The sequence below is a fragment of the Vespula vulgaris genome, chromosome 8 (assembly GCF_905475345.1).
Source record: "Vespula vulgaris chromosome 8, iyVesVulg1.1, whole genome shotgun sequence".
Lineage (NCBI taxonomy): Eukaryota > Metazoa > Arthropoda > Insecta > Hymenoptera > Vespidae > Vespula > Vespula vulgaris.
Window position 1 is genome coordinate 8230855 of NC_066593.1, and position 17955 is coordinate 8248809.

Sequence of the window (17955 nt, forward strand, 5' to 3'; positions counted from 1 at the left end):
GTTAATAACAGGTATCGTATTAAAATAGCTTCTCGAAAACGTGATTTCAAAAGACTAGAAAATTTATTCGATAATTTCATTTTTTTTCTCTTTGTAATTTGTTAATAATTGACATTTTGTGTACTTACACGTAATACACGTAGGGTATATATTTACTGTCCATAAATCATTCTTGTTTCTCTCACCTATGCTAATATATTCCTCTCTAACTTTTCTCTTTCTCACTCTCTCTCTCGTGATCATACTCGGTTAAATGGAATCGACCAACGAGTATGCTATTTGCATGCGATTATGATTTACAAATGTATCGTTTACGAATTTACATCGTTCATCTACGTATATACGTATATATGTATATATATATATATATATATATACATACATACATATATATATGTATATAGGTACATATTATATGTATCTAAATGCGTATGTACAGTGTACCTAAGTTATATGTATATTTATATATATATAGATATATATGTATGTATACATTTATGTATATACATATGTATTAGATACATAAGATAGGATTAAAGGATGCGCCAGCTTTGTCAAAGGAATTTACGAGTTTATGTTTACGGGCTTTGTGTGTGATATCTGCAACGTTAACGTACGCCTTTGACGCCTTGAACGTAAAAGATTATACAACCTTGGTCGAAAGTTTAAAGAACGTCCTTGTATATTATTTCGATAAAACATTTAATTTCATTATTTGTAGGATACAATCGTAACTCGAAGTATTGATATGGTATATAATAATAAATACAATTAATTTCGGTAATAATTAATTTCATCGTTTATTGAATAACTAAATATTATTTACGATTTTATTATTGTTATTATTATTATTATTATTATTATTAATTTATTTACTCATTTATTTATTAATGGTAAGAAAATCGTTAACGAAATTTATTAAAACGTTTTTATTAAGGAATATTAGAAATGAAAAGTTAGATTACCTTGACGATAAATATGAGCAGGCAAAGTGATTTCTTCGTCGACACCATTGCTAACCTCGCACTTGTATTCCCCATAATCCTCCAAGGTTATATCTTCTATCTCAAGATAGGAACCGACGATTTGATCGTTCTCTCTGAAAAACATAATTGCAAATGTTGATTAAAGATTGTGAAAACTTCGTTTTTCAAAACACAACAAAAAAAGAACAAAAAAGTTTTTCCGCATAAAACATATGAAATATATTCGATCATTTTTTTTCGCGTTTGATTTATTTCAAGAAACAAAGTAAGTATTTCGAACAACGAAATAAAAATACACTGGATTGGATCGATAGTTTTTATTGAAATTAAAATCGATATTATTCTTTTATAATCTCTCCTTTTTCTTTTTTATAATATAAAAAATCATATCTCATAATTTTTTCCTCATTAAATTACAAGAAGTCTAACAACATTTGATACCAAATCACTTTTATTGAAACTAAATATAAATATATAGAATTACTATCTTGTAAAATAAAATTTCGTCAAGTTCAAAGGTATCTTTTCCTTCATGTCTTCAAATATATCAAGAACAGTCGTAACTAAGTCGAGTCGAGTCGAGTCGAGTCGAGTCGACTCAAGTAGAGTCGAGTTGGATAATAAAATTTAGAAAGAAACTTTACTCTTCTCGTTTCTCTCTTTTTGCAAGTAAGGAGATAGAAAGAGAGACTCGAGATACGAAAGAAGAGATTTAAAATCGAAGAAGACTCGACGACGGGTCTCTCTTGTTATATAGTGGACGTCGAGTGTACCGCGAAAACGAAAGCGAAATGAGAGCAGGCAAAGCGCGAGAACGAACCACCATAGCCGCTTTAAACGATCCCAGATGCCGTTCGAAACCCATAGAATAGAGTAGGCTTCTTCCTACGAAACGTGTACCAAGACGAGAGGTTCATCAGATAGATCAACAACGAGCTATTAAATACGCGTCTCGTGCACGTTTTCAAGAAATTCAAAATGTATGACATCGTGAGAAATAAATCTTAACGACATCGGAATAATATTATGGAGTTTGTTATGATTTCGACGTAAATATACGTCATCGGTGTATCATTCGATTTATTTGCACAAATTAATAAATAGAGAATTATGAACAATTTTTCGAATAAAATTTAATTTGTTTCGGTCGCGATGTGAAGGAGTGAAGATATATGTTATGGTTCACAAATCTAAGAATGGACAAGCTTCTGAGATTTCAAGGTGACCTTTGGTTTTTCTTTTCTTTTTTTTTCTCTTTTTTTTTTTTCATACGCAAACGTATGTTTTTATTTAGGTAGACGCGTAGCTTCTTTCGAGACGGATTCATAATTTTGGTCTTTCGAGATAGTTCAAGGTCAAGTGAAGTTCTTTTTTTCTTCTTTTCTCTCTTTCTCCCATCGAAACAGAGTAAGTTTTATTCGAAACATTTTTTGAAACGAGCTGTTACGGGATATAATTGTGTGCGTAATTTCAAATGGTACAAATTATATTAATGTACATGCATGTATACACATATAGATTTTATTATTAAATATATTTAATATTTAATTCAGATTAGGGATATTAAAGATATATGTTTTGTGTGTTCACAATTATAAAATTTTATGAAAGATTAACAAAATTAATATATAAAATGAGTATATATATATATGCGCGCGAGTGTGTGTATAGGAAAATATTATATAACGTTAATATAAAAGAATTAAATAACATAAAAAAGATATTAAAACTCAAAACTAAATATAAAATATATTAAAAGAATTCTAATATTAAAAACTATATTTAATATATAATCCTCATTAGAACATTTAATCTTAAAATTTTGTTTAGATATTATTTGTAAAGAACGATCAGTTCTCTTCGATCATTAAATCTTTTTCGAATTATGTTAAAAGAAATATCGGATATATTTTAATAAGAAAAATTCGAAAAACTTATCTTAGTGAGGTTAAAATATTGATCTTGGAGAAAACAAGTTTTTATCTTGGAAAAGAAAATTTAAACTTTTATTTAATAAAAAGCTATTCAATTAGAAATGCTGGAAGAATACGAATGATATTTGGCGGGAAATTTGATTGAATAGAAGGGTCACGCACGATTACGTTAGACGTGACGCGTTGCGGACAAGATTACGCGTGGCCGCTGTCAAGAAACGCTCGGAGATGTACGCCACGGATGACTTCTCAATTCGACTTCTTTTTCTCTCTTTTTCTTCTTTCTGTTTCATTCTATCTCTTTTTCTCTCTCTTACTCACTCTTATTGAACTGGTCGAGGTAGAGAGAACGAAACGGAAACGAAACGAAACGAGACGAGACGAGACGAGACGAGACGAGACGAGACGAAGCAAGATCGTGTGTTCAAGATCGAAGAGGCCATAAATCTATCCGCTTGTGTTCGCGCAGTGAGTTCCTAAGTTCCTCTTTCTTTCTGTCTTTTTCTTCTCTTTAATCTTCCTTTCTTTATTTACAACAGTCACGAGTTTTAACCATTTAGTAATATATGGATAAAAATGTGAATTCATTGCATAATACGAATTTATGTCTACTTATGTTATTATTATTATTATTATTATTATTATTATTATTATTATTATTATTACATATATATATAATAGCACAAATAGATATATATAACACACGAATATATATATATATATATATATATATATATATATATATCTATGTATGTATGTATATTTATTGTTTTATTCAATAATAATATTTAATACATACATACGCACCTGAACTTATTGATTAATATAAATCTATATACGTATATATGTATATATAATGTACATGTTATTATTTTTATAATGTATAATATAATATTTTTATAATGTATAAATATTTTTTAATAAATAAAAATAATATAAGAGATTGAGACCTATAAAGAGTTTATAGATGATTTAAAAAAAAAAGTCAATTACTCTTTTATGCGAGACTTTTTGGGTCTAATTTTTCGACTGTAAAACTAAAAGAAAGTTGAACAAATTTCGGTCCCATTCTCTGTAAATTACGAAGAAACGATATCTACGAAAATGAAATTATTGCAGTAATATCATTGAGAATTATTCATAGAAGAGAAATTTCAATAACGAGATATAATATGAATTCATTCTCACGATTTGATCAATGTTGTTGATTGTGCTTCGTACGAACGATAAGAAAGAGAAACGAAGAGATAGACGAATAGACAGACATAGAAAGACAGAGACACAGAAGGAGAAAGAGCGAGAACGAGAAAGAGAGAGAGAGAGACAGAAAGGGAGAAATACAGATTATATCGTATGTTCTACAAGAAGAGAGAGATAGAGAGGCAGAGACAGAGAGACAGACAGAGAGAGAGAGAAAGAGAGAGAGAAATATAGATCATATCGTATGTTCTACAAGAAGAGGTAGAGAGAGAGAGAGAAAGAGAGACAGAGAGACAGTGAAATAGAGGAGAGAAAGATAGATAGATAGATACATAGATAGAGAAGAGGGATGCGCGAAAGGGCTGACTTAATGAAATTATGCGCTTGGAATTAATTGCGGGTAAGTTGGATTCGCCGTCCGCTATCCCGGCCGTAATTAAATTAGCATGGCGAAATGGTCCGCGTGCTAAATGATTGTGTAACGACGCAGACGTGAGCACGCGAGAAACTCTTTGCAAACGACACGGTGAAATTGCTTTCCACTCTCCGCGAGCCGTTAACTTATTATTAAGCATCTCACTCATTCTATCTATTTCTCTCTCTCTCTCTCTCTCTTTTTTATACGTATAAATATATATATATATATGTATATATATTGTGAATGTCTTTCAGCGAATCGTAAATCGTCGTTTATGACAAAAATATAATAATATCATTTTAACCAACGAAATTGTAATGAAAAGAAATTCCGAAGTGAACAAATTTCTTTAATTATTGTCTCTCTGTTGTCTGTGTCTCTGTTGTCAATAATATTTCATTATTGAAAATAAGAATTTATATCGGAGGAAATGATATCGATCGATCGATACGAAATAGCTAGCTTCTCGTTGTTTGATAATAATCGGTGCTTCTTTTTCGTAGAACTGACCTGTCGATCTTTGTCAATTCGCACGTTGAAAACGTCAATTGATTCGTAGAAAAAATATTTCTCTCTCTCTCTCTCTCTCTCTCTCTCTCTCTCTCTCTCTCTCTTTCACACACACACATATGCATGCACATATATACTCGATCTCTTTTATTCTGTCGAACGATATCGATTGTTACACGTGTATACTTATATATTTATATTTATATTTATATCTATATCTATATATATGTGTGTGTGTTGTAGATGCATATATATATATTATATATATATATATATATTATATATATGTATACATTTATCTATCTTTCGAATCAATCGCTGGGAATGAAGATTGATGGGTCGTTTTATACGAGTTCATAGAACGGGGTGTAAATGGTTCGAGGTATTCATCGGTTGGACTAACTTAAATCGATGTAATCCTATAGAATATATCGAGTGTATTTCTAAATGAACGAGACAAAAATAAAAATAGAAATGAAGGTAGTAAAGGAAGAGAAATAGAAAGAAAAAAAACGATAAAGACAAAGATAGAACATAAACGAGAGAGAGGGAGAGAGAGAGAGAGAGAGAGAGAGAGAGAAAGAAAGAAAAACGAAAGAAAATTTTAATACCAATAATCATCGTTGATGAAGCCAATACCTACCCTATTTAATAAAAATCAAATCAAATCAAATCAATAAAAATAAAATAGTCGATCGATTTTCGAACGACGATTAAGTATGTAACGTCTCGTTAAGGTGGCACCTAGATTCGATCTAGAAAGTGCTGCTATTAATGTTCATTCGCATCGTTCGAGTGCATTCCGATTATGGCGAATGACGGTGAATGCAACCGAGATGCATTTAAACGGGGCCAGGCAAACACGAAAAGGCTTAGGCGACTATATTATCGGCGATTCCCTTTTGAGTCAATCGTTCACGCTCGACTAAGTTTCTACGAGAGAAGGGGAACGGTTGAGACGGAAAAGGGAGGGGGGTGAATAGGGGAGAGAGAGAAAAAGAAAGAGAGAGAGAGAGAGAGAGAGAGAGAGAGAGGAGACTAGGTTCGTGATAGATTAAATTGACAGCGCCCTGTCTTCGCTCTTCTATCTTTCTCTCTCTTTCTCTTTCTCTCTCTCTCTCTCTCTCTCTCTCTCTCTATTCGTTTCTATCGGAACGAAGTCGTTAGAGACGCGAGAATTTCTTGGAACGCTTTCAATGTTCCATCACGGAGGTGTTCACGTATGTATTTAAGTATATATATATATGTATGTATGTATGTATGTATGTATGTATGTATGTATGTATATATGTATCTATGTATGTATGTATGCAGATAAATATATAGTTGTAGACGACTTGTAATATCTCTATGTACTTACGTACAGTGAGTTACAAAAATATTTGGATAAGATTTAAAATCACATTTTTTGTTCTCTTTTTCTCTCTTTCTCTCCCTTTTTTCTTTCTCTCTCTTTTTCTTTTTCTTTTTTTTTTTTCTTTTAAAAGCAAAACGTTAGCTCGTTACGAAGACGATTATAGAACACTTCGAATTTGTTTTTTTTTTTCTGAAAAAAAGAAAAAAGAGGAAGAATAATATTCTATCATCTCTGATTAGCGAGGAAACAAAAAATAAAATTTTCGAAAAGTATATTGGAGCCTTGACTTAGCCAACGAATAAGCGAACGAGGCGCTGACGATGCCGAGAGTAAAACGTGAAGCTAACGAGCTCGGAAACGAGATAAAAAGTGTAACTTTGCTACTGAAAAGAAAATAATGGTGGTTGGGTGGGTGAGTGAGTGAGTGAGCGAGCGAGCGAGCGAGCGAATGAATGAGTGAGAGAAAGAGAGAAATAGAGAAATAGAGAAAAAGAAAGAAAGAAAGAAAGAAAGAAAGAAAGAAAGAAAGAAAGTAACGAAGTCACGGTGCCACTCGATGTTCAAACGCAAAACTACTAGTCGCCGCCATTATCGTTCTATTCAACAGCGTAATATCAAGAACGTATTAACTCTTAACGATGTCCTTTACAATGGAAAACGCTTTGGAAGGACTATGTCGCTAAGCGCGTCAGTCAGCTACGTTTAAAAGGGCATACAGTTAACTATTACTTATTTCCGACAAAAGAGAGAACCAACTCTTAAGGGGGTTAGAGAATTCTTTTGAATAAAAAAAAGATTAACTTCCTTCTTTCTTCTCTTCTCTTTCTTTTATTTATTTTTTCCTCGTGTTTCTTTTTCCTTTTTTCTTTTTTTTTTTCTTTGTACTTCGCTTATATACGATAATAAACAAGAGTTAAGGGACGCGTGCAACTTTTTTCTCTTTCTTTTTGTTTTATATATATATATATATATATATATATAAAATATCAAAGTATATCGCGTATCATTTTCATTTTACATGTATTATCGTCTACGTTAAAATATGTTTTTCAAGGTTTATTATCATTCTAAGGTGTTTCCACGCGTAAAATATTACAATAATATTACAACGATATCACCAAACATTACATGTAATATATGTTAATGTATTTTAATTTAAAACGAAGCAACAATAGGGAAAAAGAAAAATTCTTTAATAAAGTCCTTTCTATATTCGTATATTTGTTTAGTTTTATAATCCGATGAGAAAAAAATAATTAAGAAAAGTTTCGAAAAAAGTAATCGATTTCAAAAAAAAGGCAATCGATTCCTGCATAATAATTGCAAAAAAAGTTTGGGGAAAATAATTTTCATTCCGTTTATATTTGTATTAAAATTTCTTTTACCGAAATATCCCTGTTTGATATAATTCTTTCAACAGATACAGGACGTTTATCATTACGAATGTAACGTGATTGAAAATTCGTTTTTTTTTGCTCTACTGTCGAAGTAGGCTATTCCGAGCGTATATTTTCGACGATATATAACGGGAGCGAATAAGCATCCATCGTTCGATAATACGCTAATTTAATCCTGTAAATCGTACACAAACCATTGCTTCAGCACGAGCATCGCTCGTTCTCCATTTCGACGAAATTACATTAGCACGTACGCTTTTGATCGATTTGTATACGTAAATATCTTCCATATATACATATATATATATATATATATATATGTATACATATACATATATACATACATATATATGTACGTACGACGTATATGTACACTTATGCATTTTTTTGGACATTGAATATCTACGAAGAGTGATTTTCATTCAACGAAATAGATTTTCGAGTACATATACATATACATATACATATGTATCTATATACGTACTAGTGAATTCATCGAGTCGTGTATCGTGATAAAAAGAAGAAGCATGTATACACACACACACCTAGACACACACATCTATTCACATACATATAAATAATATACGTTCTCATATATACATACACATATATAGTATAGCTTTTTCGAACGAAATCACTTTCCGATGGATCGTTCTTTTGGAGCAGTACAGAATTTTCGACAGTTTCTACTTCCGTTACTCGGTCACTCTCCCTCCCTCTCTCCCTCTTTTCCTCCCTCCCTATCTACCTACCATCTATCTATATAGTTACCTATCTACCTACATACCTACTTCATCTCCCTCTTTGTTCCTCTCGATCGAATCTAATCGAATTTAATCGTGTTCGCGCGAATAGCTTTCCCCCACCTCTAACCCTCCCCTCCTCACCCAGAGGCCTTTGTTACACCAGTCGGAAGTTTTCCCCTTCGTGGAATGACTCTGCTAATCAGAATGTACTTCCACTGTATTTTGTAGTCTATTGTAATCACTCTGTAAAAGAAAGAGTGGAAAGAGAGAGAAAAAGAGAGAGAAAAAGAGAGAGAAATTGGATTTCGAATCAAATGGAGATAATGATAATGACTTCATTGAAAAAACAGTTTATATATTTTTCTGATACAATAATTTTCCGTCAAGCTTTGGTTTTATAATGATTTAATCAAGCGAGGATATCGTCGAACTTTTGAAAAAGCTTTATTTTCTTCGAAAAGAAGAAGCGATGTTTTTTCTTCGGCAATAGTTTATGGATAAAAATAAATTTTTGAAACAATTTGAAAGAGGCCATGTCCTCGATTAAAACTTTATCTTTAAAATGAGATTTTGTTCATCGAAATCTTTGAAGAATTATGTCTAGTCTCGCTGTTGGGCGTAAACGCTGTTTTCAACATTTTTCGTGAAATAAAAAGTTTTATATAGTGATGCTCCTTGAACTTTGCGGGAGAAAAGGAAAGAAGCTCCTACTACCGATTTTCATATAAACGTTAAACTAGACTAGTGTATAGCTTGTTCTCATGAAGTAGACGATTGCTTTCTTGTTTGACATGCGTAAATCGATTCTTAGATTTTCTGATTCATTCCAAACAATTCCAAACAAAGAAACGCGTTTCGCCATGCTTGTACGAAGAAGCTACAGTAATAACTTAATTCAAGCATTTTAATGACTTTTCGATTCATTAAATTCGATGAAATCATTAAATTCATTGAATTCTATAAATTTATAGTAAAAATAAATAAATACGTGCTTAGTCGTTTATATTAATGAATCTTAAGGATAAATTTCATAATTATTTAAACGATGTAACATACTCTACACGGAGTATAATAAAGTAATATTAAAACGATAATGTAGATTTGTTCGAATACTACATAGCTCCTAACGCGTCAAATATAAAATAATTTCAATTTAATATTTAAATACAGTTAAATTTTGATCTCCGAATAGTAGACTCTATTAAATATCAACAAAAACGAACGCTCCAGTAACTTTGACATTTATCGATTCAGTCTTCTTTCGTATTCAATGAAGAAACATCAAAAATTAATCTTTCCGTACGGCCAAGTTTCAATAATTTACAATTTTGATAATTTTTTAATTATTTAAATGATCTTCAATATACACAGAGTACAATAAATTAATATTTAAATAATAATACGTTCATTTAAATGTTACGAAACTCGTAACACGCGTTAAATATAAAATAATCTTAATTTAAAACTTCAATACTTGTTAAATTTTTATTTCGCGGTTGCTGGCTACATGTAATGTCAAACGAAGAACTTTTTACTGATTTTGATAGTTTTGAGGTAAGTTTTCTTTTGCATTCCGTCGAGTAAACATTGAAATATTCACTCTTTTCATGCGAATAAGATTAGATAATTTATAACGTCACTCCAGTACCGTGAATTTTAGAGTAGAGTTACCATCAATCAGCTCGCGGGTCTCCAGAAGCATCAACCTCTACGTGGTGAGACCTGAGTCGGTACTACTTACGATATATCAAAATTTAATTTGATGCAAGTACTACCGAGCTGATGGCTGCTTATTTCAATGCGTTAATAAAATCTTTTCTTTCTATTTTTAATTAAACGTTAAAATTATTTACGCTTTACGTTGTTAATAATATTTCCGCAAATAAATAGATTAGATATAATAGAATTTTATTTACAAATATATATGTTATATCAGTTTATTATTAAAATTAAGATTTTATAAATCATTTAATCAAAAACAATAATTAGTGAATCTATACTTATATGTTATTTTTATAAAATTCAAAAAAGTAGTTCGCTTCCATACTATTTATAAAGTAAAACTCTCAGCGTAATTGTTTTTCCGTAATTTCTCCGATAAGAATAGTTCTATTTATATTGTGTTATTACTATTATTATAGTAACATTAGTAATACATAATCTAATAATATATAATATAAAAATATAATAAAATAATGATGGATAAAATAAAGAAGGAAAAGTAGAAAAAGAAATACATGTATTTCATACGAAATAATATATGATATATAAGTGTTCACTAATTTTCATATCGATTATATTTTTTATTCTTTATATGTTTATATCGTAAAATAAATGCTTACCGACGCTATATCGTATCTATCACGGATTACTGCGACAGGTATGCCACCATTAAAGAGGGATATAAATGTGAGAGAATGAAAAGTGTGAGCTCACAGTCTACTAACACTATTTCTTCTAACCAACACTAACTGGATAGTTATATTACATGCGATAAAGATATAACCTATACAAGCTTATATACCACATGAAGGAGACAGTGTTCCTCCACTTGTTCTTGTAGTTCATGTTTTGTTCATACCTGTCGCTAAAGTCACACATGCTTGGAACAAAAAGTGATGAACTGCCTTATGGATCAATTAAAATATGATACTAGATACCTACATACTTATTAATTTAAAAAAATAAAATTGATTATGTTCAAAGTAAAGTAATGTGATCATGTCCTATTGTTAGATAAATGTTTTATCAATTCTTTTTTTATTTATTTTTTTTTTTTTAATGACTCTATGCACACACATATACACACAGACATTATAGATACTTACATATTAGACAAATTACATTTAAATATCATGGATTGGAAAAATATTTTCTATATTTTTCTGATATCTCTTTGATATAATAATTATGTTAAGGATCTATTAAAATATGATATAAATATATATATATACATATAGAGAGAAAAAGATAAACTTATATTAGATTTAGATTAGATTTATATTACCATAATAACGATATATCAGAAAAATAATATTACTTTTTTCAACGTCGTATTTTCTTTGATATTAAAAGTTTTGTAGATCTAATTAATTACATCAATTATCGATTGAAATACAATATCGAGTGTTAAATGTAAATAGAAAAAGAGAAAAGAAAAGGAAAGAGAAAGTGTATAATGTTCGATAAGATTACCAATATCCGAGTGTACATATTACGTTAATAAGAATAGTAATCATTTTCTTTTTTCTTCTCTCTCTCTCTCTCTCTCTCTTTCTTGTGAATATACAGAACAATGGTAAGAAATCGAACAAAAGAATTTGCTACCTGCTGCGCGCCATCATCGAACATTGCAGGGGAGAATACTCTTGTGAAAAGTCTATTCAATAAACTCCGATTCGTCGTTGAACCGTCGTCGTCGGTCGTTGTCGTTGTCGATGGGGTGTGTGCACTACTGTTTCCGTTGAGAGGTAGAGAAGCAAGATAAAGAAAAGGGTCAAAGGTCGGTGGGCGGAACACATCAATGGAATTTCACTTCTAGCTCGTTTAATCGGTCCTCTATATTTCTATTTTCTTTTCGATTTTTCATGGAAAATTGGAATCGGATTATATAGTTTATATATGTCATTGTATATAAGAACAATATCGATAAAAGATGAAGAAGTGTACGAGAATGGAAAGGTATTTTTTCTTTTTCTTTCTTTCTTTCTTTCTTTCTTTCTTTCTTTCTCTTTTTTTTCATTTTTTTTAATTACGATCATTTCATCGTTATGGTTAATATTTTTTATTCATAGAACGTATCGTGACTGAACAAAGTATTTACGCGACATTATAAAAAAGGAAAATGGAAGAAAAAAGAAAACAAAAAGAAAATTTCAATGTTTGTTTATAATCGTAATAATTAATAACATTTTGAACATAAATTATTATCACTCGATTCTAATATAAATAATTAAGTCTTCGATGATATCGTAATTTGTTAATCGATTAAAAAACTTTGTCCACGAACTGACCATACGTTTCGTAAATATAATATAATATATATATGTATATAAATTCAATTTATTTTGTATATAATGGTCATTTTTATAAATACTTCGATTTTATTCTTCAAAGATGGATATTAATATTTTCTTATAAAAAGAAAGAAAAGAAAAGAAAAAAAGAAAAGGATATTCTCAGATAGACATTTATATGATTTTATTCTAACATTTATAGTACTTCAGTCGACAAGAGAATTGACATTCTCACTTACGTATTTTCTCTGATTTTCTGACCACTTTATCGGTCCATTAATATAATCAATTCTCGATTTGACTCTTTCCGATAGTAAAGTGTATTTTTTTCTCCTCTTCACTTTATCGATATATACATTTATGTACGTGTATGTATTCGCATATATATCTACGTACACAGATACATATAATAAAACATACACACATACATATATATATATATATCTATTTATAAGTATTTTAAAAATTTTTCTAAGCGATCAGTGAAGCGTGAACTATTCGTACGAATTATAAACGTGGAAGATTTCTTTCGGTTTATCCCAAAGGGATGATCCTCTTCCTGATAAAGAATATAAAACGTTTTGCGATCGTTTGGAGAATTACTCGCGTATCTCTCCGTACAAATCCAGATAGACACATATATATACTCGTATACATACATACATACATACATACACGTACATATCTCTTTATCTCTCTTTCTCTCTATCTCCCTTTCTCTCTTTCGTGAAAATTAACGAAACGAACATCGAAGGTATTTCAAAGAAGAGAATTTTTAAACGATGAAAAATTCTTCTTGGCAAAATGGCCGACGGATTTCAGAAACGATATCGCATTCTTTTTACTAACTCTTTCGAATCCAATGCGTTTACCTCTCTCTTCTCATCCACCTTCGACCTTTTACATTCCACACGTGCCGACGAGAAAAAGAAAGAAAGAAGGAAAGAGATATAAAGAACGAAAGAGAGAAAGAAACAGAAAGCAGAGAGAGAGAGAGAGAGAGAGAGAGAAAGAGTTCCTACATTCTTTTTGCCTTCTCTTCGGAGCGTTACAATTAATGCACCATGTAAAACTGGGTCGTCGTACCAGTAATTGCATTGGGGTTCTCCCATTCTGCTACGCTTTCTTTCTTTTTCACACAGTATACAGGTATACATACTATCGTACGTATACGTACGTCTATCTCTATCTCGCTCTCTCTTACACACAATTCGTTCTCGTTTGTAATTCCCTCTTTATACACACAAACGCGTACACCCTCTTCTCTCTCATTCTCATTGGTAATTCTTTCTCTAACATACACATATATATATGTACTTACTTACACGTACACGTTCAGATTCATTCTCTTTTGTTGTAGACTTTCTCACTCACACTCTCTATCTCTATCTCTATCTCTATCTCTATCTCTATCTCTCTCTCTCTCATTTCTACTTTGAAACTTCATCGAGTATCTCGTTTTTTCTCCGGGCTTCTTTCCAACATCGTAACCATTTTTCTCAAACTCCCCGTTACACCCACTTCCCCCCCTTCTAACCACCACCTTTCTCCCACCACTACTCCTATTTTCCACACTCTCTCTCTCTTTTTCTCTCGTACACTTTTTCAGTTGGTAGAGACACACCAAGCCGTTAGTTCCAACCCCTGATCGATATATCCCCGTTCGCGAAGAACGCTTCGACTCGTTGCTCGTAATCTTTACAAAAGTTCCCGCCGCCCTACCGTGACGGGACCTCTTTTGTTTCCTCACTCCCTTTCTTTTTTTCTTTTGCGATTATGCGCTGAATTACTCTCCCTCCCATCTTCACCCTTCCTATTCATTCCCTCCTCTAACCCTACCGCTCCCTTCACCAATCGTTAATCTTCTCTACGACGTCCATCCTTACGTTCGTTCAAGAGATAGTTATATATCGTTCTTCGATCGGTATTAGCCGATATCAGAACAATATCAACGATATATCAATGTAATTATTTTTTATACGTAAGTATATAAAAAAATAGAAATATTTATTGAACGATATTTGTAATAAGCAGAAAAGGAAACATAGGAGAAAGAACATATCGAATTCATTCGAACGATATAAATCATCGATTCTTCAAAGAGACATGCATAAATCGTAAGCAAGTATTATCGATTATGTTTCTTTAATAATATTGCGAATAAATTCTCATCGAAAGGTCGGAGAATCCTTTTTCTTTTTCTTCGAAGGTTAAAAGAGAGGAGGAGAAAAGGGAGGAAAGAAGAAAGGAAAAAGTAAGGAAAGAAGAGAAAATGAAAAAGAAAAAGGAAAAACAGGAAACAAGTTTTTATTTGGATGGTTACGGATACTGAACTTGAGTTACGTCCACTGAGGAAGAGAGAGAGAGAGAGAGAGAGAGAGAGAGAGAGAGAGAGAGAGAGAGAAAGAGAGAAAAGAAACGAAAGAAAAGAAATAATTATGGCGAGTTAGTCTTATGGGATTAAAAGAAAAAAAGAAAAAAAGAAAGAGAAAAGAAAAAAGAAAAGAAAAAATAAAGAAAGAAAGAAAAAGAGAAAGACAACATAAGTTGATAGACTAGACTATGGGAGTATAAAGAAAAGAGATAGTTATGTACATATCTATGGGGGAATGTCGTTTTTACGAGAACGAAGGAGAAAAGAAAGGTTCGTCGAAGCGACGAAATTGGATTTCATGGCTGGACGAACGTCCCTTTCGCGGCTCGGTAAGCAACACCTGGCGACGTTCGTTTCGACGATAACGATAAACCCAAGAAGGGTATGCTCCTTCCATAAGGAATTTCAAGATCGCTTGGGGAGAATTCGTATATCGATCGACGATGCCTCCTATCGAGAAAGAGAGAGAGAGAGAGAGAGAGAGAAATATATATACACATGTATATATACATGTGTATATATATATTATAGATACGTATAAGATAGGTATATATATAATAATGTACACACACACACATATACATTTATATATAGACATATATGTATGTGTATATATAAGAATAGCTATGTAGAATTTGGAAAGAGTGGTCCTCCATCTCGATTTTCGATATTTTACAATAACCGAGATATTTTCCTCGGTGAAGGGCTTTCCCGAAATATTATTTGCATCCTTCTAGTTTCGATTTTCTTCTCTGGAGCTTCTTACTCTTTTCATCTCGTACTCTCTTTTACTACATCTTCTCCAGCTTTGTACATAGGAAGAGAGAGAGAAAGAGAGAGAGGGAGAAGAAGAGAGGGATGAAGAGAGAGGGAAAGAGAGAGAGAGAGTGAAAAGAAGAGAGAGAGAGAGAGAGAGAGAGAGAGGGGAAAGAGGTGGGATCAAGCCAATCTGCTTTGAAAATCTTCAAAGGAGAAATCCTGTAAAAGTGAACACTCCACTGAGACACACTCTACGGAGTCAAATTGAAATCTTCCAAGTAGATTTAATAAAACCACGACGTTTGTAAATTCTCGTCCTGTAATTGTATATAGCGTATATACCTACACACATATATATATATATGTATAATTATATAATTATATACAATTATATAATTACATATATATGTATGTACGTATGTATGTGTGTGTATGATTTCATTTCAAATTGTAGACAATAGAATACATTTTCTTAATAGATATTATATAAATTATGAGGTCCAATATATCGTAAATTTTGTTATTTTCTTTTGACGAATAAACGTGTCGGACGATGAAACTTTTTATTTACGGTGTCACTCGTGAATCTTTGTTTCTCTTTAATATGAGAAAAATCAAATTATATGTGTATATATACATTTGTATGCGTTGAAGCATATATTGAGGGTAAATGTTCGTTCTTATAGAATTCAGTTTGTCGTATACAGAACTGAATAAAATTCTTAACCTCTTCTCTCTCTCTCTCTCTCTCTCTCTCTCTCTCTATCTCTCTCTCTATCTCTATCTCTATCTCTATTTCTCTTTCTATCTTTTTCAAGACGATCGATGCTATTCGTGGAATCGAGGAGCGTGGAAATATGGAGGAAAGGTAAGGTCGCATATTTTATCGAGCTTAGCTTCTGTTCTCTTTAGAAATGCCAGCACGAACTATCGATAACTCATTTATCGTTGCTTTAAGAAACCCCCTTGAGAATCTTTAATACACTTGGATAGTCGTCGTCGTGTTACCTAACTTGCTGTCCTTTTTGATGGATCGTCTTTATGTTAGAATATATACATATATGCATATATACATATGTACACAATACGCGTAAATATAAAATCATATGTGTATGTATATATATATATATATAAAATATTCGTAGTATTGATTCATCACAATTTCTAGATATTTATATTACGAGAAACTATACACATATACATATATACATATATACATATATATATATATATATATATATATATATATATATATATACACAAAATATTTAATATATATTATAAAAACTAAAACATGTATATATATATATCTATGTATGTATGTATGTATATAGTATACTTATAATTTTATATATTTATATGTAATATCTACATAAATAGATAAGATCGACTCGATAAACATTAAAAAACAAAAAATGATTCCTACAAAAATTTTGTTATATTACGTATATCTATACTACACACACACACACACACATATATATATATATATTTGTGTATAATACTATATATATATTTATGTGAATATTCGTCTTCACGTCAGAGTGTACCAAATTGAAGGAATAGAAATTACGTTATAGTATGTTGGAATCGAGAGAGTAACATATAGACGACGACAAGGGAGGATCTTGCGATTGCATTCACATGTATATATACATATACATATATGTATATATGTATATATGTATAGATGTGTGTATCTATTTATGGTGTATGTCTCTATGTGTGTATCTATGTACGTAAATTCTCAATAGAACGTGAACGAGCGATCGTTTGTTGATCTCTACAAGAAACCGCTTGCGATTCATCTCCTCAAATTTGTGAAAGTAAGAAAGTCAGAGAGATCTTAAATCAATGGGATTTCGATTTACAAATTGATTTCTCTTGCATACTTTCTTTTTTATCTCTTTTTTTTTCTCTTTATTTTGTTCTTCGTCTTTCTCTCTTTCTCTTAATTGTGCCCTTAATTATTGATTATCGTAATTTGGAGATTCCTTAAAAATGTTAATTAAGTTCGTTTCGTTTTATGATTTCATTAAAAAATGATACTTATCTTCTTTCTCTCTCCCCCTCTATTTCTTTCTTTGTCTCTTATTTTTTCATCGTATTTATTTTTTCTTTTTTCTTTTTTTTTAACAACTGCAAACGATGCTGTCATCGAGCGGAAATATAATGGGAAATGAAACGATTGATCAAACGCAAGTATTCTCTTTCTTTCTTTTCTCTTCGTTTTCGTTTGAAAAAATTTACATGTCGAA

General features: G+C 31.2%; 1 protein-coding gene across 5 annotated transcripts in view; it reads right to left on the reverse strand.

Moving 5' to 3' along the window:
* The window catches only part of LOC127065666 (interleukin-1 receptor accessory protein-like 1-B), a 195186-nt gene that overhangs the window by 14589 nt on the left and 162642 nt on the right, over nucleotides 1–17955 (reverse strand). For all 5 annotated transcript variants that reach the window (XM_050998368.1, XM_050998366.1, XM_050998370.1 and 2 more), the window contains one exon: nucleotides 966–1099. In XM_050998368.1, coding sequence (XP_050854325.1) covers nucleotides 966–1099 — 134 coding nt within the window. The remainder of the gene's footprint in view (nucleotides 1–965; nucleotides 1100–17955) is intronic.